The sequence below is a fragment of the Oncorhynchus nerka genome, linkage group LG21 (assembly GCF_034236695.1).
Source record: "Oncorhynchus nerka isolate Pitt River linkage group LG21, Oner_Uvic_2.0, whole genome shotgun sequence".
In the NCBI taxonomy this organism is placed as follows: domain Eukaryota; kingdom Metazoa; phylum Chordata; class Actinopteri; order Salmoniformes; family Salmonidae; genus Oncorhynchus; species Oncorhynchus nerka.
The window spans coordinates 28,941,962-28,966,942 of record NC_088416.1 but is presented as its reverse complement, the minus strand read 5'-3'; the positions used below and the strand labels follow the sequence as shown (position 1 = coordinate 28,966,942).

The following is a 24,981-nucleotide window of genomic DNA, read 5'->3' as shown; positions in this document are numbered from 1 at the left end:
CATTCAACACTCACCTCCTGTCTGAATCAGGATGTCGAAGAGGTCGTCCATATGCTGGGTGGATCCATTATCCTGGGAGCAAGACACAGGGAGAAGAGTAAGTCCTGACACAGCCACTGAGTTGAGAGGTGAATACAGAAGAGCCTTGGCATGGTTGTCCATAATGAGACCTCAGACACAAACATAGAAACACAGAGACAACCAGGCGGTGTGGGTTACCTTGTCATCCGGTGGGTTAGGGGAGGGCGTCTGTTTGGGAGAAGGAGGGCTGAACAGGGGTTCATGGTCAAGACCTGGACTCAAATCCTCCTGATGGAAATAGAACAATGTTCTCATGTCTTAAAAATGTATACTATTAACTTGTCCCTTTAAAGAACCGCAATTACAGTACAAGTTTTAACAAGTTCACAATTACCGTTTGAGCTGGAGGAGAGGGGGAGGTGTCTTTTTCAGAAGGGGAGGAGTCATCATTGGGGAAGAAAGGCTGGAGATTGGGCGGGGCAGAGAGGGAGAGAGCGACCCCTGGGGAGTGATTGGTTGACATCTGCAGCCCCGCCTTCTGTCCCTAAGCAAAATGGGAGATAAATCTTAATTAGCTGAGATGCAAATGAGCTGAAATCTTCATTCTGAGCTGAAAACATAAATCACAAAGATGAGGAATATCATTACAGCAATTACCAGAATAATAATCACTATTATATTGCATTAGTTATCAGCGCTTATATATATACATCAAGGATTCTGTCAGCATATTACAGGGTTTACATCATTAATTCACATAACACAGCCGATTATTTGAGTCACCGAGGCATTTCTGAATGACTCTCTCACTTAATGGGACATTAGCAACACGCCAGTCAGTTGACCGCTGTTCAATGGACATCCTACATATCAGGCTTTTAGAAACTTTCCCTTACCTTTCTGGTTGGCTGTTTCACGAGGCCTGGTTGAGTTTTCGGTTTTGATTGGGCATCACTGCTGGACAACTGAAGAGGGGATTGGCTGGGCAGCTTGGTGGGAGTTGACTGCAGTCTCTGGTTAGACCAAGGAGAGAAATAGCGTGAGAAGAAAAGTAAGCAGCACAAGGAGTCCCTAAACAAAAACATTAGGTTTGAGTGAAAGAGGGATTTAAATGTTTACCTGCAGTATGATGCGATTGGATGCTTTGCCCTGTGGAGTGCCTTGTGGCATATCACTCCCTTGGCTCTCGGCACAGTGATTGGTTAGTGCGATGAGGAAATGGTTGCCGTTGCTGTCTGTCACCAGGGTAGGTGTGGAGTGTGTCTTGAGGAGATCCAAGGGGAAGGAAGTGGTGGAGCGCGACTGCTGATTGAGGAACATCTGAGACACCTGGAAGAGTCCAAAGGCATTAGTCAGTGAGAGACTAACACAAGGTGACACACTGACTATTTTGACTGGGATCACAATTGTTTTGCTGTCACTGTCTGCAGCTCTTGTTGTGACAAGCCGTTGAGCTGTTTTGAATGCCACTGACCTGTTGTGACTTCAGCTGCTGTGGTTGTTGTTGTGCCTGCAATATCTGCTGTTGTTGATGCTTTGACTGTAACAGCTGTTGATTCTTTGATTGTATCTGCTGTTGTTGTTGGGACAGTAGCTGTTGCTGCTGCTTGAGCTGTTGCTTGTGGGACTTCTTCTTCCTCTGCTGTGAGCGGTGTTTCTGCAGATTCTGCTGGTTCTGCTGTAGGAGCAGCTGCTGCAGGGCCTGCTGCTGTGCCAGCTGCAGCGCGTTGATCTGCTGCGTCTGCTGCACCTTCAGCTGCTCCAGCTGCTGTGCCTGGATCTTCTCCAGCTGCACCTGCTGAGGTGGGGCTTCCAAGGACGGCTCCACGGCCTCTTCCACATCCCCGACCTCCTGCTTGATGGTCATCTTGGTGACCTCCATGTGGCACTGGGAAGGAGTCGGGGAGCGGGCAATGGGGCAAAATGTGGAGGGGATGCTGGGGATGTCTGGGGGCTCTTCCTTCACCCTGACAAGGCCCAGGGGTTCTGGGGGGGCGTCCCGGCTCCCTCTCTTGCCTTGTTCCAGCTGGACGCGCAGGGTCTCCACCAGCCGCTGTTTCTGTCTTAGCATGCATGTCAGCGCCTCGATCTGCTTGTCCTTCTCCTGCAGCATCTGGTCCTTGTTCACAGACGGGGGTGCTACTTGCAGGCGTTTCTGCAGAGCAGCCATGGAGAACAGGCAGGCTGTTGGGGCCGAGCCACTCAACTCCTCTTTGATAGTGCCACGGTGCTGTGGGGAGGGATGGAGGCTTAGCTGGGTGAGGGGAGAGCTTACCTATTTGGAAAGAGAAAAGTAGTCTCAAGATTCAAACCATACAACCTGATATCTGGGCACTATAAAAACATATTAAAAAAAAAAAAAGCAAGGACACATCTGATATAGAAAGGAGACCTACCATCTCCCCAAATGAGTCTCCATTACAGCTCGTCTCGTCTGGACTCATCCCAGCTAGCGAGCGGTCCGAGGGGGCAGGAGAGGCTGGCGGGGAGGAGCTAGTGCTGCCAAAGTGCATGATCTGCTGTGGAGCAGTGGTCATGAACGGGAAGGTTGCCAAGGTTACCACACCTGCATCTCCTGATTGGTGGACCACAGACGACAAGGCCTGGTGTTGGGAAAGTTGTTGTTGCTGCTGTTTTAGTAGTTGTTTTTGTTGTTGTTGTGTTGGGTGGTTGGTTTTGGAAGCTCCGGCCCCTGACCCTGTGGCACCCCCTGCTGTTGTAGTTGTTGCACTACCACCACCCCGACTGTTCTGCTGAGCCTGGTAGTTCCTCAACCGCTCGATGAGGTCATTCTTGGTGCCTGATACAGGCAAGCTCCGCAGTTTGAGCTCATGCTTCAGTTCAGCCACCTGGAGGACAAAAGAAGGTGTCAGAATGTGAAATGTTTAGACACACAGTTGGTTTTGTCAACACAGTCAACTCTTGATAAATGCAACGGCTTTTACTGACCTTCAGGTCGTCCAGGTTAGGAGGCAAAGAACCTGGTGTGGCCCCTCCCACATGCGTGACATTCTGCCGGCTTGGTGCACTTTGACTGGAGGAGGATGTCGAGGGGGCGGGCACGGCCGGAGAAGGAGAGGGGCCATTGGTGGGAGGTGGTTGATCTGTTAGTGGTCTGGAGAAAAAGAAACGAGAGTCAAAACAATGATAGGATAAAGGCTGGAGTTGATGGGTATGTGAAGCAGTTGTATACACACACACGAGCAAACACACACTCACTCACTTGGGTGGTGCAGGAAGGATGGTGTGGTAGTTGTAGTGTTGCTGCTGCTGGTTGAGGATCTGCAGCTGGAGGAAGAGCTGCTGCTGTTGGAGGATCTTGGCGTAGGTGGAGTCCAGCTGAGGGGGCGGCTCGTGGTCGGCCTTCTGGTCCGGGGGGATGTACTGGTGGTACTTCAGCTTCCTCACCTTGGGCTTGTTGTCCTTGGGCTTCTTGGATCGCTGAGGGGGACGCTCTGTGGTGGGCTTTGGCTGGGACTGCAGGGGGAAGAATCATTGAAACGTAGTGGATTAAACACGGGACTAGTCTACTGTTAACAGAAGTAATGCTAAACTAATAATACAATGGACTTTGGTACAATACTCAGAATTAGCTGTGACAGCTGCCACTAACCTTGATCAGTACAGGGCCGGTTCTCAGAACTGCTGTCCCATTGCTCAACTTCACTGGTTGGGGCCCATAGAAGGGAGGAAGAGGAGGGGGTGGCGGAGGAACCTGAGTGAGAAACTGTGTGGGGGTGCTGTTGCAAGCTAGGACGTCGGGGGGAGAGGGCAGAGGTCCGTGGCCCAGCGGAGACTCCTGACCAATGGGCTGCTCAGGAGAGAGCGTATCACTACTGTCCTCATCAAAGGAGGATATCTCCCCAGCAACCTTGGGGAAGTCTGTCTCTGAGGGAGAGAAAGAGGGATGAAGAGAAGACGGAACAAAAGAGTGAAGAGAGAAGGGGGGGGGGGTAAACAGTGAGAGAAAGTAGAATAACGAGCCACCAGTGACAGTTCAGTCATCGTTGTTGTGATGTAGTGAGAGAGAGCCATGTAAAATTTTAAAAAGCCAGGCTTTGTGTCCAAATTAGCCATGCCATCATTCCTCTCAGCAGCCAGTCAGTCAGCAAGCATCAACAGAGATTCCTGCAGTGGCAGCAGGCAGGCAGCAGGAGGAGGTGGAGGCCTGCTGGGCCCAGGGCTTTATCATCACATTGTATATGGCTGGTACATCCCCACGCCTTTGATAAAGACCATTATGGATCTTTTATTTACAGGAGGCAGGCAGTTGGAGCGCTCAGCGAGCACCGTTGGCTATTCATTTCCCATCAGTGGGAGATGATGAATAACCAATATGGGGTTTGATTCATTCTCTTCCTGAACCATGTGACGGCTTCCCCTTTGCACCACCGTGTGTGTGTGTGTGTGTGTGTGTGTGGCTAAGCGTGTGGAAAGCAGCACAGGTTGAGGTCATGTCCATGTTCTGGATGGTTGTGGATATGACTGCCTATAATTTGATTGTTGTTATTATGAACCACTGACAGCCGGGGCAATCCCCTGAGATTGAACCATGCTCATTCATCTCCTTTATCTCACGGTTTAACAGCACAGTAGAGACTACTTGTTATGTGAAGTCTGGTGTGGCAATACATTTACTTTACATCTAATCCAACCAACTGTGCCAAGTCATGTCTTGATGCGTGCACACACACAGCCACACACCCACACAAACTGACACTCTCACATTTTATAGTGTCGTGTGAAATTGAAATCGACATGTTTCTGTGAACCGCGAACGCATAAATGCGAACAAACATTAGTATTATTAATATAATTTGCGCCCATGAGGGGCCCGCAGTGGGGAGGTGGGCAATGAGGTTGGCCCCTGCTCATCAGAGTCATGAATGTACAGTATGTGTGTAAATACATATCTAAGGTTAAGAATGATATCTCCATGCTTGGCAGCAGCTTAGAAGCATCTGAAAGCAGGCAATGCCCTTATAGATGGGCATGGTGGGAGAACGACAACTTGAACATCAATATGTTCATTTTGACTGGAGGAGATGGCCAGGAGGGACAAGCAGAGGTTCTCACGTTTTAACACGCATACAGTGTATTCACAGTGCATTCACAGTGTATTCGAGAAGTACTCAGACGCTTGACTTTCCCACATTTTGTTACGTTTTTATCTCAGCAATGTACACACAATACCCCATAATGACAAAGCAAAAACAGTAAAAAAATAAAAATGTTGCAAATGTATTAAACTTATGTAATAAGGTATTTTTGTTTAAGTATTCAGTGGATGGCTAGTCCACTGTTCATCCTTGAGATGTTTCTACAACTTGATTGTAGTCTACCTGTGGTATATTCAATTGATTGGACATGATTTGGAAAGGCACACACCTGTCTATATAAGGCCCCACAGTTGACAGTGCATGTCAGAGCAAAAACCAAGCCATGAGGTTGAAGGAATTGTCCGTAGAGCTCAGAGACAGAATTGTGTAGATCCACAGGTCTGGGGAAGGGTACCAAAATATTTTGGTCCCTAAAAACACAGTGGCCTCAATCACTCTTAAACGGAAAATTTTTGGAATCAACAAGACTCTTCCTATAGCTGGCCGCCCAGCCAAATCGGGGGAGAAGGGCCTTGGTCAGGGAGGTGACCAAGTACCCAATAGTTACTCTGACAGAGCTCCAGAGTTCCTCTGTGGAGATGGGATAACTTTCCAGAAGGACAACCATGTCCGCAGCACTCCACCAATCAGGCCTTTATGGTAGAGTGGACAGACGGAAGCCACTACTCAGTAAAATGCACATGACAGCCCGCTTGGAGTTTGCCAAAAGGTACCCAAAGACTCTCAGACCATGAAAAACAAGGTTCTCTGGTCTGATGACATCAAGATTGAACTCTTTGGCCTGAATGCCAAGTGTTCTGTCTGGAAGAAACCTGGCACCATCCCTACGGTGAAGCATGGTGGTGGCAGCATCATGCTGTATGGATGTTTTTCAGCGGCAGGGGTTGGGAGACTAGTCAGGATTGAGGGAAAGATGAACGGAGCAAAGCACAAAGAAATCCTTGATGAAATCCTGCTCCAGGGCTCTCAGGACCTCAGACTGGGGCGAAGGTTCACCTTCCAACAGGAAAACGACCTAAGCACACAGCCAAGACAAGGCAGGAGGGGCTTTGGGAAGTCTCTGAATGTCCTTGAGCGGCCCAGCAAGAGCCCGGACTTGAACCCGATCGAACATCTATTGGGAAACCTGAAAATAGCTATGCAGCGATGCTCCCCATCCAACCTGACAGAGCTTGAGAGGATCTGCAGAGAAGAATAGGATAAACTCCCCAAATATAGGAGTGCCAAGTTTGTAGCGTCATACCCAAGAAGACTTGAAGCTGTAATCACTGCCAAGGGTGCTTCAACAAAGTACTGAGTAAAGGGTCTGAATACTTATATAAATGTGATATTGCAGTTTATTTTTAATAAATTAGCAAACATTTCTAAAAAAAAAACTGTTTTTGCTGTCATTATGGGCCATTGTGTGTAGATTGAGGGGGGGGGACTATTGAATCCATTTTAGAATAAGGCTGTAACGTAACAAAATGTCAAGGGGTCTGAATACGTTCCGAACGCACAGTACATACACACACTGAGACACACACAGATGCACAGTATTTATATGACGTGTGACTGGGTCCGGTGTGAGCAGAGTTCATATGAGATTTTATTCAGTACCTGTTCCTGATGACCTTCATATAGTGTCACTGGGTGGACTATTTTTGCTTATTCAGCAATGTTCACGTCACGCTAGTGAGCGAATTTGTGAATTGTGGCAATTGAAAACATTGGGCTTGTGGAATGGAGGACTTGTTACAATAACATGTTTGATGCTGTTGAAATTATAGAATAGTGTAGTGATCATGAGAGCTCATATTCTAGTGTGGCTACATAATATGGAGTGGTACTGTGCCTGCTTGATACTGCTGCTTTAGTTACCTATGATGGCCTGTTTGATGCTGCTGCTTTAGTTACCTATGATGGCCTGCTTGATACTGCTGCTTTAGTTACCTATGATGGCCTGTTTGATGCTGCTGCTTTAGTTACCTATGATGGCCTGTTTCATGCTGCTGCTTTAGTTACCTATGATGGCCTGTTTGATGCTGCTGCTTTAGTTACCTATGATGGCCTGTTTCATGCTGCTGCTTTAGTTACCTATGATGGCCTGTTTCATGCTGCTGCTTTAGTTACCTATGATGGCCTGTTTGATGCTGCTGCTTTAGTTACCTATGATGGCCTGTTTGATGCTGCTGCTTCAGTTACCTACGATGGTCTGTTTGATGCTGCTGCTTTAGTTACCTACGATGGCCTGCTTGATGCTGCAGCTTTAGTTACCTACGATGGTCTGTTTGATGCTGCTGCTTTAGTTACCTACGATGGCCTGTTTGATGCTGCTGCTTTAGTTACCTACGATGGCCTACTTGATGCTGCTGCTTTAGTTACCTATGATGGCCTGTTTCATGCTGCTGCTTTAGTTACCTATGATGGCCTGTTTGATGCTGCTGCTTTAGTTACCTATGATGGCCTGTTTAATGCTGCTGCTTTAGTTACCTATGATGGCCTGTTTCATGCTGCTGCTTTAGTTACCTATGATGGCCTGTTTGATGCTGCTGCTTTAGTTACCTATGATGGCCTGTTTGATGCTGCTGCTTTAGTTACCTATGATGGCCTGTTTGATGCTGCTGCTTTAGTTACCTATGATGGCCTGTTTCATGCTGCTGCTTTAGTTACCTATGATGGCCTGTTTCATGCTGCTGCTTTAGTTACCTATGATGGCTTGTTTGATGCTGCTGTGCACAGGCAGGATGTTCTTGTGAATGAGCTCCATGGGGCCGGGCCGGTGGGAGATCTTGTCGTTGAGGTCGTCAGCCAGACGGGCCCTCTTCAGCTGCAGTTGTTTGGCCTGGAGGGAGGGTTCCACCGACGTCTCTGAACACACAGCACACAGCGGGTTAGCCAGCCAACAACCATCAGGCACGTGATCTTTATCAGGGAACCAGGAAATCAAAGCTGTGAGTTTCAACATCAATGCTTATGTAATGATGCAGATACGATGGTACAAGCACAAAGCACAGATACCAGTTATGGCACTCAATATCAGCTAATGGAATGGAAGAGCAAACTATTGAGGGAATTTATTTTGTAGCCTACATTTTTCAGGTGCAGCACCCTATGGCTCAGGGAGGGGGCGCTGTCTGAGAAACTCACCCTCCAGAATGTGCATCCTGACCAGCTCCGACCTCTCCGGCCGACTTCGGATCTTCCTCTTTAGGTAGTCTTCAGTCTGGGAGAGGGGAGAAGAGGAAGAGAAAAGAGGAAGAGAGAAGGGGAGAAATGATTCACTTTTTTAACCAGTTCACCGTTGAGGGTCAGTTTAAAAGTGTTCATCTGACAGACACCACAAAGAGTGAGAGGAGTATGAAGAGAAACTCACCCGCGCTCGCTCTAAACTTCGTCTCTGTTCGTGGAAGGCAGCTGGACTTTTCAGCGCTGGAGCGAGAGAGAGAGAGAGAGAGAGAGAGAAGACATTAACAGGGCAAAGTGTATGTTCATGCTGATGTTAAAAAAACAAGTGGCTAGAAACTTATGTCCTCATGTACCAGGCAATGACTTCATAATGTACTTTACATTTTACACTTGACTACTCAAAACCAATAGCACATCAGTATGCCTCTAGTCATGCATGAGTCAAATAGCAGGTTTCTATTTTCAAGGTCTGACACAAGGTGGGAATGGAATGGAGACATCAAAGGGTTCTCCCTGAATGTGATTTTCCACCGTTTGAGAATGACTCCAGCCAATAGAGGTTGCGTCCCGGCCTATAGAGTAATGCATGTATTGTATATTGAGCTATCATATAGGTACCTGCAGTACCTTGTTTCTGTGGAGAGAAGTGACATGTAACCTGCTTCTGCGGTCAAAGCAGACACGAGACAGCAATAAAGAGTGCTAGCTAGATTGTCAGTCACGCATTAGCCCCCCCCTCTCACTCCCTCCCTGCAATGCACAGTGCGTGTTCTGACCGGGTGGGTCAGGTCAGTTGGCCGCAGGTCAGCCTCATAGTACCGACACAAGCCTCAGTTCACCCCGTTGAGCATGGGCACATCACTGTTACCCCCACACCCCTAGGACTCGACCCCCGTGCCACCTAGCCTCCTGGACGAGTACATGACCTCCTCGGGCGGTGCGGTTCCAGCGCGCCTGTCTGTCAGTGAGGAGAGAGGAGCAGGAGGGCGATGATGAGGTCAAAGCCAAAAGCCCCATTTATCTGCGTGAGCGCCTCCAACCCCCTCGCTGCTGACACACTGCCCTGCTGTTAGGGTACAAGAGGGACTGCTACGTAGCAGTTATAACATGTAACAGCCCTGCTACGCTACAGCCATCTCAAACGTTTCTTTATTCTTCCTCGGGGGTTGATTTGAAAATCCAACTATTGTAATGGGAGGGGGCGGCTCTCGGGGGCTGTGGGTGTTTAAGTGAGAAAGACACAGAGGAGAGCCAACCAGTAAAAAGCACAGCCCCCTTCATTATCGAGGCATTGTGCTGACAACATCAAAGAGCCATTCCAGGATCTGAAGTCAGGAGGCCTTTGAGAGTTAGGTGTTATCCTGAGTAGTTCACATCTGGTTGAAGTCTGTTGTTGTGTTTTTATAGTGGAGTTGAACGTTTAGCCTGATGCTGGGTGTTTGTCTGTGCAACTAACTGTACATAAACCCCACTTTCACTCTCTTTTTTCACTTCCTGTCTGGCTTCCTCCCCGGCTTCCTCCCCTTCCTTCTAGTCACAACACCCCATTATGTAACCAAGACGTATGGGCTGAACAAAATGACCCTCATTACACCTTCTAATTGAATTTATGAAAGATAATAAAACAATAATTGCTGTTGCTCCCACATTCTCATAGCATAGCACCCTAATCTTCTTTAATGCAATATTAATTAGTTATTCATTGTTGAAAGTGTTTCCTGAACCTTCCTTCACCAAATAATAAAGAAAAATATACCTGGCCTCTTGAGCAAACCACTGTACATCCTGACCACTCGCCACTGAAGAAATGCACATGGGGAAAGAATCCTTCTCAGTCCTTCCCTGTGCTCCTAAATGGACTGACTGGGTCTGTGGCTAAGCTGATGAACATCATGGACCGTGATGGATTTAAGAATGCAGAATAACGAGAGTCACCTAAGTGCATCTGTGAGCGTGAGGACGAGTGTTTCATGCATGGTGGTGTGTGGATCACGTCTTCTCTGCAGTTCTACTAGTAGCAGTTCTACATGTAAAGGTAGGATATCACCAGGTCTGCTTATTATAGCCCAGTTTCACACAGTGTGACACAAAACACACCCTTACACCACAGCCGGCTAACCATGCAAGCAGTCGCACAAGTATTGTTAAATGATTTCAACCATGAGAAACATGGTTGTTATTTAATTCAATACACAGTATGTGATTTCACTAGCTATAACAGCCATCTAATAAAAACAGCTCATGTCAAATCATATAAAACAATAATCAGCTGTCATTAAACTGTCCAAAATGGACAATAAAGTGTCTATTCTATTTTAAAAGGTCATTTTGATTCCTGTAATTGAAGGCTTGACAAAGTTTCATTGTAATCTTGAAATAGACAAATGCTTCAAATAGCAAAAATATAAATTTCTCTCCACAGAGACATGAGTGTGCGCGTCCTGAATATGCTTCACTGTTTTCTACTTTAGTGCGTACAGTATACGCTATGGAAAATCCCATGACCTTGACTTAGTAATTAATTTACATACACTCGTAACAATGTGCGTAAGCAAACATATGACTGTTAGCCAATGTCCTAGAATGTTGTGTTATCCACCCAACAGTGCACATTCAGGCTAATGTTGGTCTGGACAAAGAGCCATTTGGCTGACCACTATTTATACAAAAGTATGTGGACACTCCAAATTAGTGGACTATTTCAGCCACACCCGTTCCTGATAGGTGTATAAAATCTCCAAAGAGAAAAATTGGCAGCAGAATAGATTTACTGAAGAGCTCAATGACTTTCAACGTGGCGCCGTCATAGGCTTCCTGCCCCAATGCATAGTGCCAACTGTAAAGTTTGGGGGAGGGTGAATAATGGCCGGGGGCTGTTTTTCATGGTTCGGGCCCTTTCCTGTTTCAGCATGCCCACATGCACAAAGAGTTCCATACAGAAATGGTTTATCGAGCTTGGTGTGGAAGAACATGACTGGCCTGCACAGAGCCCTGACCTCAACCCCATTTAACACCTTTGGGATGAAATGGAACGCCGACTGCGAGTCAGGCCTAATTGCCCAACATCAGTGCCCGACATCACTAATGCTCGTGGCTGATTAGACGCAAGTCTCCACATTAATTGTCCAATTTTTTGTGGAAAATCTTCCCAGAAGATTGGAGGCTGTTACAGCAGCAAAAGGTGGACCAACTCCATATTAATGCCCATGATTTTGGAAGGAGATGCTCAACAAGCAGGTGTTCACATACTTTTGGTCATATAGTGTACGCATCTCTGAGGCGGTGAGTAGAAAATATTGCAGGCCTCCAATTGAACCAGTCCTCCGGTCAGCAGTGATCACTAACACTCATTTAGCTCTTCTCTTTTTCTGTGGTTCAAACAAAAACATTGGTTTTACATGAGACCACTTCCTCACTGCTCTCTGATTGGATGGAGTGGTGCCACCCTGGGATTGCATAAGACAGAGAGTGTGTCCCAAATGGCACCCTATTCCATTCAAAGTACACTACACCAAAAATGTAAGAGGGAATGGGGGGAAAGAGAAGGAGGACCTATTTTGCAGTATGGTCTGATACTAAGACCTAGGAGGTTAAATATGTATTCAGGAGGGAAGCGAGAGAACGAGGGGGAGCGAAGGAAGTAGTCAGGGGACATGATGACTCACCTGCCGTCAGTGGTCGTTTAGCAGACCAATGCCTTTCCTGTGACTGCTACTCTTTCCCTCTCCTATCCTCTACTCTCCTCACACCCACTCCTCACGCCCTCTCCTCTGCCCTCTCCTCAAACCCTCTGCTCTGCCATCTCCTCACACCCTCTCCTCTGTCATCTCCTCACACAGTCTCCTCTCCTCTACTGTTCTCTGCCATCTCCTCTCACCCTCTCCTGCTCTCTACCATCTCCTCACACAGTCTCCTCTCCTCTACTGTTCTCTGCCATCTCCTCTCACCCTATCCTGCTCTCTACCATCTCATCTACTGTTCTCTAACATCTCCTCACACCCTCTCCTCTACTGTTCTCTGCCATCTCCTCAAACCCTCTCCTCCACTGTTCTCTGCCATCTCCTCAAACCCTCTCCTCCACTGTTCTCTGCCATCTCCTCACACTCTCTCCTGTCCTCTACCATCTCCTCACACGTCTCCTCTCCTCTACTGTTCTCTGCCATCTCCTCTCACCCTCTCCTCTTCTCTACCATCTCCTCTACCATCTCCTCTACCGTTCTCTACCATCTCCTCTACCGTTCTCTGCCATCTACCTCTCATCTCCCTCTCCCCTCTTCTCTACCATCTCCTCTTTTCTGCCATTCCTCTACCATCTCCTCTACCGCCATTCTCTGTTTTCCATCTCATCTCTACCGTTCTCTGCCATCTCCATCTCCTACTCTGCCATCTCTCTGCCATCTCCTCTACCATCTCCTCTATCTCATCTCTCACCCTCTGCCATCTCGTTCTCTACCATCTCCTCTACCGTTCTCTGCCATCTCCTCTACCGTTCTCTGCCATCTCCTCTACCGTTCTCTGCCATCTCCTCTACCGTTCTCTGCCATCTCCTCTACCGTTCTCTACCATCTCCTCTACCGTTCTCTGCCATCTCCTCTACCGTTCTCTACCATCTCCTCTACCGTTCTATACCATCTCCTCTACCGTTCTCTACCATCTCCTCTACCGTTCTACCATCTCCTCTACCTCTACCATCTCCTCTACCGTTCTCTGCCATCTCCTCTACCGTTCTCTACCATCTCCTCTACCGTTCTCTCTCCATCTACTGTTCTATACCATCTCCTCTACTACTGCCATTCTATACCATCTCCTCTACTGTTCTCTACCATCTGCCCTCTACTGTTCTCTACCATCTCCTCTACCGTTCTCTGTTCTCTACCATCTCTCTACTGTTCTACCATCTCCTCTACTGTTCTCTACCATCTCCTCTACTGTTCTACCATCTCCTCTACTGTTCTACCATCTCCTCTACCATCTGTTCCTACCATCTCCTCACTGTTCTATACCATCTCCTCTACTGTTCTATACCATCTCCTCTACTGTTCTCTACCTCCTCTACTGTTCTCTACCATCTCCTCTACTGTTCTCTACCATCTACTCATCTGTTCTATACCATCTCTACTGTTCTCTACCATCTCCTCTACTGTTCTCTACCATCTCCTCTACTGTTCTCTACCATCTCCTGTTCTCTACCATCTCCCTCTACTGTTCTCTACCATCTCCTCTACTGTTCTCTACCATCTCCTCTACTGTTCTCTACCATCTCTACTGTTCTCTACCATCTCCTCTACTGTTCTCTACCATCTCCTACCATCTCCTCTACTGTTCTCTACCATCTCTCTCTACCATCTCCTGTTCTCCTACCATCTCCTCTACTGTTCTCTACCATCTCCTCTACTGTTCTTACCATCTCTGTTCTCTACCATTCCTCTCCCATCTCCTCTCCTCTCCATCTCTGCCCTCTCTCTCCCATTCCCCTCACACCTCTCCTCTCCTGTTCTCTGCCCTCTCCTCTCCCATCTCCTCACACCCTCTCTCCTGTTCTCTGCCCTCACCCTCTCCCATCTCCTCACACCCCTCCTCTCCTGTTCTCTGCCCTCTCCTCTCCCATCTCCTCACACCCTCCTCTCCTGTTCTCTGCCCTCTCCTCTCCCATCTCCTCTCTCCTGTTCTCTGCCATCTCCTCTCCCATCTCCCTCACACCCTCTCCTCTCCTGTTCTCTGCCTCTCTCCTCTCCCATCTCCTCCATCTCCTCTCACACCCTCTCCTCTCCTGTTCTCTTCTCTCCCACCATCTCCCATCTCCTCACACCTCTCTCCTCTCCTGTTCTCTGCCCTCTCCTCTCCCATCTCCTCTACTGTTCTCTATCTCCTCCATCTCCTCTACTGTTCTCTACCATCTCCTCTACTGTTCTCTACCATTATCTACCATCTCCTCTACTGTTCTCTACCATCTCCTCTACTGTTCTCTACCATCTCCTCTACTGTTCTCTACCATCTCCTCTACTGTTCTCTACCATCTCCTCTACTGTTCTCTACCATCTCCTCTACTGTTCTCTACCATCTCCTCTACTGTTCTACCATCTCCTCTACTGTTCTCTACCATCTCCTCTCTCCTGTTCTACCATTTCCTCTACCTCTCCTCCATCTCCCATCTCCTCACACCCTCTCCTCTCCTGTTCTCTGTCTCCTCTCCCATCTCCTCCATCTCCCATCTCCTACTGTTCTCTCCCATCTCCTCACATCTCCCATCTCCTACTGTTCTATACACATCTCCCATCTCCTACTGTTCTCTCCCACCATCCTGTTCTCTGCCCTCTCCTCTCCCATCTCCTCACACCCCCTCTCCTCTCCTGTTCTCTGCCCTCTCCTCTCCCATCTCCTCTCCTGTTCTCTGCCCTTCTCTACCATCTCCTCCATCTCATCTCTCACACTGTTCTCTACCATCTCCTCTACTGTTCTATACCATCTCCTCTACTGTTCTATACCATCTCCTCTACTGTTCTATACCATCTCCTCTACTGTTCTATACCATCTCCTCTACTGTTCTCTACCATCTCCTCTACTGTTCTCTACCATCTCCTCTACTGTTCTCTACCATCTACCATCTCTACTGTTCTCTACCACCATCTACCATCTCCTCTACTGTTCTCTACCATCTCCTCTACTGTTCTCTACCATCTCCTCTACTGTTCTCTACCATCTCTACTGTTCTATACCATCTCTACTGTTCTATACCATCTCCTCTACTGTTCTATACCATCTCTCTACTGTTCTACCACTCTTCTCTATACCATCTCCTCTACTGTTCTCTACCAATCTCCATCTCCTCTACTGTTCTCTACCATCTCCTCTACTGTTCTCTACCATCTCCTCTACTGTTCTCTACCATCTCCTCTACTGTTCTCTACCATCTCCTCTACTGTTCTCTACCATCTCCTCTACTGTTCTCTACCATCTCCTCTACTGTTCTCTACCATCTCCTCTACTGTTCTCTACCATCTCTACTGTTCTATACCATCTCCTCACTGTTCTCTACCATCTCCTCTACTGTTCTCTACCATCTCCTCTACTGTTCTCTACCATCTCCTCTACTGTTCTCTACCATCTCCTCTACTGTTCTCTACCATCTCCTCTACTGTTCTCTACCATCTCCTCTACTGTTCTCTACCATCTCCTCTACTGTTCTATACCATCTCCTCTACTGTTCTCTACCATCTCCTCACAGCCTCTCCTGCTCTCTACCATTTCCTCTACCCTCTCCTCACACCCTCTCCCATCTCCTCACACCCTCTCCTCTCCTGTTCTCTGCCCTCTCCTCTCCCATCTCCTCACACCCTCCTCTCCTGTTCTCTGCCCTCTCCTCTCCCATCTCCTCACACCCTCTCCTCTCCTGTTCTCTGCCCTCTCCTCTCCCATCTCCTCACACCCTCTCCTCTCCTGTTCTCTGCCCTCTCCTCTCCCATCTCCTCACACCCTCTCCTCTCCTGTTCTCTGCCCTCTCCTCTCCCATCTCCTCACACCCTCTCCTCTCCTGTTCTCTGCCCTCTCCTCTCCCATCTCCTCACACCCTCTCCTGTTCTCTGCCCTCTCCTCTCCCATCTCCTCACACCCTCTCCTCTCCTGTTCTCTGCCCTCTCCTCTCCCATCTCCTCTCCTGTTCTCTGCCCTCTCCTCTACCACCATCTCCTCACCATCCCTCTCCTCTCCTGTTCTCTGCCCTCTCCTCTACCATCTCCTCACACCCTCTCCTCTCCTGTTCTCTGCCCTCTCCTCTACCATCTCCACACCCTCTCCTCTCCTGTTCTCTGCCCTCTCCTCTCCCATCTCCACACCCTCTCCTCTCCTGTTCTCTGCCCTCTCCTCTCCCATCTCCTCACACCCTCTCCTCTCCTGTTCTCTGCCCTCTCCTCTACCATCTCCTCACACCCTCTCCTCTCCTCTGCCATCTCCTCACACCCTCTCCTCTCCTGGTCTCTCCCATCTCCCCACTCCTCTACCATCTCCTCACACCCTCTCCTCTCCTGTTCTCTGCCCTCTCCTCTACCATCTCCTCACACCCTCTCCTCTCCTCTGCCATCTCCTCACACCCTCTCCTCTCCTCCACTGGTCTCTGCCATCTCCTCATACCCTCTGCACTCTCTCCAACATCCTCCCTCTCTTATGTTGAATGAGACCCTGGCCTTGTTGCTTAGTCTGGCCCCATGCAGACTGGGGTTCTCTTCTGATCAATGTAAGAAAGGAGAAGTAAACATAACAGAGAAGCAGCAATAGCAGATATAATAAGGTTGAGCAATACAGCCCAACAAAGCTGCTACTGTGACTGTCTAACACGGTTGCATTTTAACCACTCAGAATATTTCTTTACTGTGCTTTCCAACGTATCAGGGCTGTTAGTAGTAGAAGGAAATGCAAGCCTTTTTTGTGTTGGCCGCACATTGAATTCAATCCCGCTGCACACAACACTGTGTGCCGTTTCACTTGTTACCAGCAAAGGTTCATGAAGAGAGCCCAGGGATGGAAGACTCAAATGACTACTCTAGTCAAGTCTGACAGCCACTACACACATCGGTCTGAACAGAGTGTGACTAAATTCAACAGCACCCTTTGTCTCCACATTACTAATAGGAGTCGATTTGAATTGGTTTCTTCTCTAATACTCCAAAAGCATGGACAATAGGCATTGTTAAATAATTGTCTAAACACTAAGGTGGTCTGTGTCAAACCATAAGACAATGAATGAAATGCCAAAAGAAAAACATGTTATTACTCATAAACCCAATCGGATTGAAACCATTCATGTCCATAACGGAAATGTACAATTTCCTTTGGTACACTTGTTCTCTGAGCTTACTGATGGACATTTTTTACCGGCCAAAGCATTTGTCTACAATATGAGGTTTTGATATTGTACTATATTTAGCCTTTGGACACATGGAGTTAATGTCTTGTTCAAATGATCAGATCTTAATTTTTGGTACTGTATATACAGTGCCCTCCGTAATGACTGGGACAGTGAAGCATGTTTTCTTATTTTGGCTCTATACTCCTGCACTTTGGATTTGAAATGATACAAATGACTATACGGTTAAAGTGCAGACTGTCCAGCTTTCACTTGAGGATATTTTCATCCATATCGGGTGAACTGTTAAGAAATTACAGCACTTTTTGGACCTGAAAATAGCTGTGTAGCGATGCTCCCCATCCAACCTGACAGAGCTTGAGAAGCTCTGGAAAGAAGAATGGGAGAAACTCCCCAAATACAGGTGTGCCAAGCTTGTAGCGTCATACCCACTACCAAAGGTGCTTCAAAGTACTGAGTAAAGGGTCTGAATACTTATGTAAATGAGATATTTCCGTTTTTTAATTTTGAATAAATTGGGTGGTTGTGTAGATTGATGAGGGAAACAATTGTTTTAATCAATTTTAGAATAAGGCTGTAACATAACAAAATGTGGAAAAAGTCAAGGGGTCTATATACTTTCTGAATGCACTGTATATGTGGACATCTGCTCGTCAAACATCTCCTTCCAAAATCATGGGCATTAATATGGAGTTGGTCCTCCCTTTGCTGCTATTACAGCCTCCACGCTTCTGGGAAGGTTTCCACTAAATGTTGGAACATTGCTGTGGGGACTTGATTCCATTCAGCCACAAGAGCATTAGTGGGGTCTTGTGGCTGATAAGGTATGTCTCGCAGTCTGCATTCCAATTCATCCCAAAGGTGTTCAATGGGGTTGAGGTCAGGGCTCTGTGCAGGCCAGTCAAGTTCTTCCACACCGATCTCAACAAACCATTTCTTTACGGACCTCACTTTATGCACGGGGGCATTGTCATGCTGAAACAAATCAAATCAAATTTTATTTGTCACATACACATGGTTAGCAGATGTTAATGCGAGTGTAGCGAAATGCTTGTGCTTCTAGTTCCGACAATGCAGTGATAACCAACAAGTAATCTAACTAACAATTCCAAAACTACTCTCTTATACACAGTGTAAGGGGATAAAGAATATGTACATAAGGATATATGAATGAGTGATGGTACAGAGCAGCATACAGTAGATGGTATCGAGTACAGTATATACATATGAGATGAGTATGTAGACAAAGTAAACAAAGTGGCATAGTTAAAGTGGCTAGTGATACATGTATTACATAAGGATGCAGTCGATGATGTAGAGTACATTATATACGTATGCATATGAGATGAATAATGTAGGGTAAGTAACATTATATAAGGTAGCATTGTTTAAAGTGGCTAGTGATATATTTACATCAAACAGGAAAGGGTCTTCCGCAAACTGTTGGCACAAAGTTGGAAGCACAGTTTTGTCTAGAATGTAATTGTATGGTGTAGCATTAAGATTTCTCTTCACTGCAACTAAGGGGCCAAGACCAAACCATGAAAATTATTCCTCCGCCACCAAACTTTACAGTTGGCACTATCCATTTGGGCAAGTAGCGTTCTTACCGAGGACAGATTTTATTTACTTGTTGCGCACTTCAGCACTCGGCGGTCCCGTTCTGTGAGCTTGTGTGAACTACCACTTAGTGGCTCAGTCGTTGTTGCGCTTAGAATTTCCCATTTCACAATAACAGCATTTACAGTTGACCAAGGCAGCTTTAGCAAGGTAGAACTTTGACGAACTGATTTGTTGGAAAGGTGGCATCCTATGACGGTGCCACGTTGAAAGTCACTGATCTCTTCAGTAAGGCCATTCTACTGACAATGTTTGTCTATGGAGACTGTATAGCTGTTCATGCTCGATGTTATACACCTGTCAGCACCGATGCACATACTTTTGAAGACAAACAATGTATACGAAATGCTTCAGTCTGGTTTTAGACCCCATCATAGCACTGAGACGACACTTGTGAAGGTGGTAAATGACATTTTAATGGCATCGGACCGAGGCTCTGCATCTGTCCTCGTGCTCCTAGACCTTAGTGCTGCTTTTGATACCATCGATCACCACATTCTTTTGGAGAGATTGGAAACCCAAATTGGTCTACGCGGACAAGTTCTGGCCTGGTTTAGATCTTATCTGTCGGAAAGATATCAGTTTGTCTCTGTGAATGGTTTGTCCTCTGACAAATCAACTGTAAATTTCAGTGTTCCTCAAGGTTCTGTTTTAGGACCACTATTGTTTTCCCTCTTGGGGATGTTATTCGAAAACATAATGTTAACTTTCACTGCTATGCGGATGACACACAGCTGTACATTTCAATGAAACATGGTGAAGCCCCAAAATTTCTCTTGCTAGAAGCATGTGACATAAGGAAGTGGATGGCTGCAAACTTTCTACTTTTAAACTCGGACAAAACAGAGATGCTTGTTCTAGGTCCCAAGAAACAAAGAGATCTTCTGTTGAATCTGACAATTAATCTTAATGGTTGTACAGTCGTCTCAAATAAAACTGAAGGACCTCGGCGTTACTCTGGACCCTGATCTCTCTTTTGAAGAACATATCAAGACCATTTCAAGGACAGTTTTTTCCCATCTACGTAACATTGCAAAAATCTGAAACTTTCTATCCAAAAATGATGCAGAAAAATTAATCCATGCTTTTGTCACTTCTAGGTTAGACTACTGCAATGCTCTACTTTCCGGCTACCCAGATAAAGCACTAAATAAACTTCAGTTAGTGCTAAATACGGCTGCTAGAATCCTGACTAGACCCCAAAAATGTGATCATATTACTCCAGTGCTAGCCTCTCTACACTGGCTTCCTGTCAAAGCAAGGGCTGATTTCAAGGTTTTACTGCTAACCTACAAAGCATTACATGGGCTTGCTCCTACCTATCTCTCTGATTTGGTCCTGCCGTACATACCTACACGTACGCTACGGTCACAAGACGCAGGCCTCCTAATTGTCCCTAGAATTTTTAAGCAAACAGCTGGAGGCAGAACTTTCTCCTATAGAGCTCCATTTTTATGGAACGGTCTGCCTACCCATGTCAGAGACGCAAACTCGGTCTCAACCTTTAAGTCTTTACCGAAGACTCATCTCTTCAGTGGGTCATGTGATTGAGTGTAGTCTGGCCCAGGAGTGGGAAGGTGAAAGGAAAGGCTCTGGAGCAACGAACCGCCCTTGCTGTCTCTGCCTGGCCGGTTCCCCTCTTTCCACTGGGATTCTCTGACTCTAACCCTATTACAGGGGCTGAGTCACTGGCTTACTGGGGCTCTCTCATGCCGTCCCTGGAAGGGGTGCGTCACCTGAGTGGGTTGATTCACTGATGTGGTCATCCTGTCTGGGTTGGCGCCCCCCCTTGGGTTGTGCCATGGCGGAGATCTTTGTGGGCTATACTCAGCCTTGTCTCAGGATGGTAAGTTGGTGGTTGAAGATATCCCTCTAGTGGTGTGGGGGCTGTGCTTTGGCAAAGTGGGTGGGGTTATATCCTTCCTGTTTGGCCCTGTCCGGGGGTGTCCTCGGATGAGGCCACAGTGTCTCCTGACTCCTCCTGTCTCAGCCTCCAGTATTTATGCTGCAGTAGTTTATGTGTCGGGGGGCTAGGGTCAGTTTGTTATATCTGGACTACTTCTCCTGTCCTATTCGGTGTCCTGTGTGAATCTAAGTGTGCGTTCTCTAATTCTCTCCTTCTCTCTTTCTTTCTCTCTCTCGGAGGACCTGAGCCCTAGGACCATGCCCCGGGACTACCTGACATGATGACTCCTTGCTGTCCCCAGTCCACCTGGCCGTGCTGCTGCTCCAGTTTCAACTGTTCTGCCTTATTATTATGCGACCATGCTGGTCATTTATGAACATTTGAACATCTAGGCCATGTTCTGTTATAATCTCCACCCGGCACAGCCAGAAGAGGACTGGCCACCCCACATAGCCTGGTTCCTCTCTTACGTTTCTTCCTAGGTTTTGGCCTTTATAGGGAGTTTTTCCTAGCCACCGTGCTTCTACACCTGCATTGCTTGCTGTTTGGGGTTTTAGGCTGGGTTTCTGTACAGCACTTTGAGATATCAGCTGATGTACAAAGGGCTATATAAATACATTTGATTTGATTTTTGTATATATAGTGTATTTTTGTTCAGTGTGTATATAATACAGTGGGGCAAAAAAGTATTTACTCAGCCACCAATTGTGCAAGTTCTCCCACTTAAAAAGATGAGGCCTGTAATTTTCATCATAGGTACACTTCAACTATGACAGACAAAATTAGAAGAAAAAAATCCAGAAAATTACATTGTAGGATTTTTTATGAATTTATTTGCAAATTATGGTGGAAAATAAGTATTTGGTCAATAACAAACAAGCAAGATTTCTGGCTCTCACAAGAGCTCCTCTGTCCTCCACTCGTTACCTGTATTAATGGCACCTGTTTGAACTTGTTATCAGGATAAAAGACACCTGTCCACAACCTCAAACAGTCACACTCCAAACTCCACTATGGCCAAGACCAAAGAGCTGTCAAAGGACACCAGAAACAAAATTGTAGACCTGCACCAGGCTGGGAAGTCTGAATCTGCAATAGGTAAGCAGCTTGGTTTGAAGAAATCAACTGTGGGAGCAATTATTAGGAAATGGAAGACATACAAGACCAATGATAATCTCCCTCGATCTGGGGCTCCACGCAAGATCTCACCCCGTGGGGTCAAAATTATCACAAGAATGGTGAGCAAAAATCCCAGAACCACACGGGGGGACCTAGTGAATGACCTGCAGAGAGCTGGGACCAAAGTAACAAAGCCTACCATCAGTAACACACCACGCCGCCAGGGACTCAAATCCTGCAGTGCCAGAGGTTTCCCCCTGCTTAAGCCAGTACATGTCCAGGCCCATCTGAAGTTTGCTAGAGAGCATTTGGATGATCCAGAAGAAGATTGGGAGAATGTCATATGGTCAGATTAAACCAAAATATAACTTTTTGGTAAAAACTCAACTCGTCGTGTTTGGAGGACAAAGAATGCCAAGTTGCATCCAAAGGACACCATACCTACTGTGAAGCATGGGGGTGGAAACATCATGCTTTGGGGCTGTTTTTCTGCAAAGGGACCAGGACGACTGATCCGTGTAAAGGAAAGATTGAATGGGGCCATGTATCGTGAGATTTTGAGTGCAAACCTCCTTCCATCAGCAAGGGCATTGAAGGTTAAACGTGGCTAGGTCTTTCAGCATGACAATGATCCCAAACACACCGCCCGGGCAACGAAGGAGTGGCTTCGTAAGAAGCATTTCAAGGTCCTGGAGTGGCCTAGCCAGTCTCCAGATCTCAACCCCATAGAAAATCTTTGGAGGGAGTTGAAAGTCCAGGTTGCCAAGCAACAGCCCCAAAACATCACTGCTCTAGAGGAGATCTGCATGGAGGAATGGGCCAAAATACCAGCAACAGTGTGTGAAAACCTTGTGAAGACTTACAGAAAACATTTGACCTCTGTCATTGGCAGCAAAGGGTATATAACAAAGTATCGAGATAAACTTTTGTTATTGACCAAATACTTATTTTCCACCATAATTTGCAAATAAATTCATTAAAAATCCTACAATGTGATTTTCTGGATTTTGTTTTCTCATTTTGTCTGTCATAGTTGAAGTGTAGATATGATGAAAATGACAGGCCTCTCATCTTTTTAAGTGGGAGAACATGCACAATTGGTGGCTGACTAAATACTTTTTTGCCCCACTGTATATATCAATATGTGATGCACCAATATTACATTTTTGGCCGATACCGATATCCAATATTTTCCTTGCAAAAAAAAAAAAAAAAACGATACAGATTTACATGTTTTTTGCTGCCTTTTAAGCATTTCAGTACAGTTAAATAGTTCACACACACACATGGACACAGCGGTCTAAGGCACTGCGCATCTCAGTGCAAGAGGCGTCACTATAGTCCCTGGTTTGAATCCAGGCTGTATCACATCCGGCTGTGATTGGGATTCTATGGAACGCCGTTTGGGTCTTTGCGTGTCAAAAAGATACATGTCAAATAACACAACAACCTGTTTCAGTAGCTATAGTTAGATAACATATAGCTATGTGTCATCATCTAAAATAACTAATTTATAAGACAGTTCTTATTTGATTAATGGTCATCGGACCCATCTATGTGAAGCTAGCCACAATAAGGATTAGCCACAAAAGTGGACTTTGCGGTTAGCCTTCAAAATAAAAGGAATAATTCTACTACTTGTATTAATTTGCATCACTGTCAATGACATACTTTTATTTTGAAGGCAAACTGCAAATTCCACTATTATGCCTCATCCTTATTGTGGCTAGCTTCACGACACATAACCCGGTCAATCCTCACTAACCAGATGAAGCTAGCTGGCTGCTTATAACGTTAGCTTTGGGCAACAGGGTTAAGTAGCTGGCTAGCTATTTATTTATTTTCAAGAACTGAAGTTCAATTTCAATAGGCGAACAACAAAGTAGCAACCTAGCTAAAACCTACTCACAAGGATTCCTAAATCATTGCTAAGAATAATGAAAATGATTGCAGTTTTTACTGGTCATTGTTTTCAGGCTGGTTGTATTGGTGCGAGCTATTTACCAAGCTAAAGCTAGCTACCCAAGAAGTTGCGGTCAAACAAATGATGCGTTATTACCAACGCGGTATTGTAAATACATCGTTCGTGGTCAGGTGTTTGCTGACTTTTTTTGTGCAGCTTTGACGGTGCTACTATCTTTTTTGACATGCAAAGACCCAAATGGCGGTCCATAGTATGCATGTTGTGAAGCTAATAGCAGTGACGCTATTACGGTGTAACTCCGGTAGGGCAACATCTGAAAAATAGCGCACTTGGTTGTGTTAACCGGTGCTTGACTAGGCGGCGAAAGCCAACACACCCACGACAGAGAACGATTGATTGTCAAGGGCCCGTCAAGGGCCCGTCATTGGACACTGTGCTATCTAACCTCCAAACGAGCTTCAATGCCATACAGCACTCCTTCCGTGGCCTCCAACTGCTCTTAAACGCGAGTAAAACCAAATGCATGCTTTTCAACCGATCGCTGCCTGCACCCGCATGCCCGACTAGCATCACCACCCTGGATGGTTCCGACCTTGAATATGTGGACATCTATAAGTACCTAGGTGTCTGGCTAGACTGCAAACTCTCCTTCCAGACTCACATCAAACATCTCCAATCGAAAATCAAATCAAGAGTCGGCTTTCTATTCCGCAACAAAGCCTCCTTCACTCACGCCGCCAAGCTTACCCTAGTAAAACTGACTATCCTACCAATCCTCGATTTCGGCGATGTCATCTACAAAATGGCTTCCAACACTCTACTCAGCAAACTGGATGCAGTCTATCATAGTGCCATCCGTTTTGTCACCAAAGCACCTTATACCACCCACCACTGCGACTTGTATGCTCTAGTCGGCTGGCCCTCGCTACATATTCGTCGCCAGACCCACTGGCTCCAGGTCATCTACAAGTCCATGCTAGGTAAAGCTCCGCCTTATCTCAGTTCACTGGTCACGATGGCAACACCCATCCGTAGCACACGCTCCAGCAGGTGTATCTCACTGATCATCCCTAAAGCCAACACCTCATTTGGCCGCCTCTCGTTCCAGTACTCTGCTGCCTGTGACTGGAATGAACTGCAAAAATCGCTGAAGTTGGAGACTTTTATCTCCCTCACCAACTTCAAACATCAGCTATCCGAGCAGCTAACCGATCGCTGCAGCTGTACATAGTCTATTGGTAAA

The 24,981-nt window shown here is 46.5% G+C and overlaps 1 protein-coding gene across 8 annotated transcripts in view; it reads right to left on the bottom strand.

Annotated features, from left to right (window-relative positions):
- Positions 1-24,981, bottom strand: part of LOC115104261 (myocardin-related transcription factor A-like) — a 54,321-nt gene that overhangs the window by 3,022 nt on the left and 26,318 nt on the right. For 6 of the 8 annotated variants that reach the window (XM_029625603.2, XM_065006527.1, XM_029625604.2 and 3 more), the window contains 13 exons: positions 8,497-8,552; positions 8,271-8,346; positions 7,830-8,045; positions 3,635-3,909; positions 3,245-3,498; positions 2,971-3,136; positions 2,418-2,870; positions 1,496-2,296; positions 1,141-1,350; positions 918-1,034; positions 416-565; positions 220-309; positions 15-72 (listed from right to left, as the gene is read on the bottom strand). In XM_029625603.2, the coding sequence (XP_029481463.2) occupies positions 15-72; positions 220-309; positions 416-565; positions 918-1,034; positions 1,141-1,350; positions 1,496-2,296; positions 2,418-2,870; positions 2,971-3,136; positions 3,245-3,498; positions 3,635-3,909; positions 7,830-8,045; positions 8,271-8,346; positions 8,497-8,552 (2,922 nt within the window). The remainder of the gene's footprint in view (positions 1-14; positions 73-219; positions 310-415; positions 566-917; positions 1,035-1,140; positions 1,351-1,495; positions 2,297-2,417; positions 2,871-2,970; positions 3,137-3,244; positions 3,499-3,634; positions 3,910-7,829; positions 8,046-8,270; positions 8,347-8,496; positions 8,553-24,981) is intronic. The other 2 variants (XM_029625605.2, XM_065006529.1) reach the window with 1 other exon arrangement.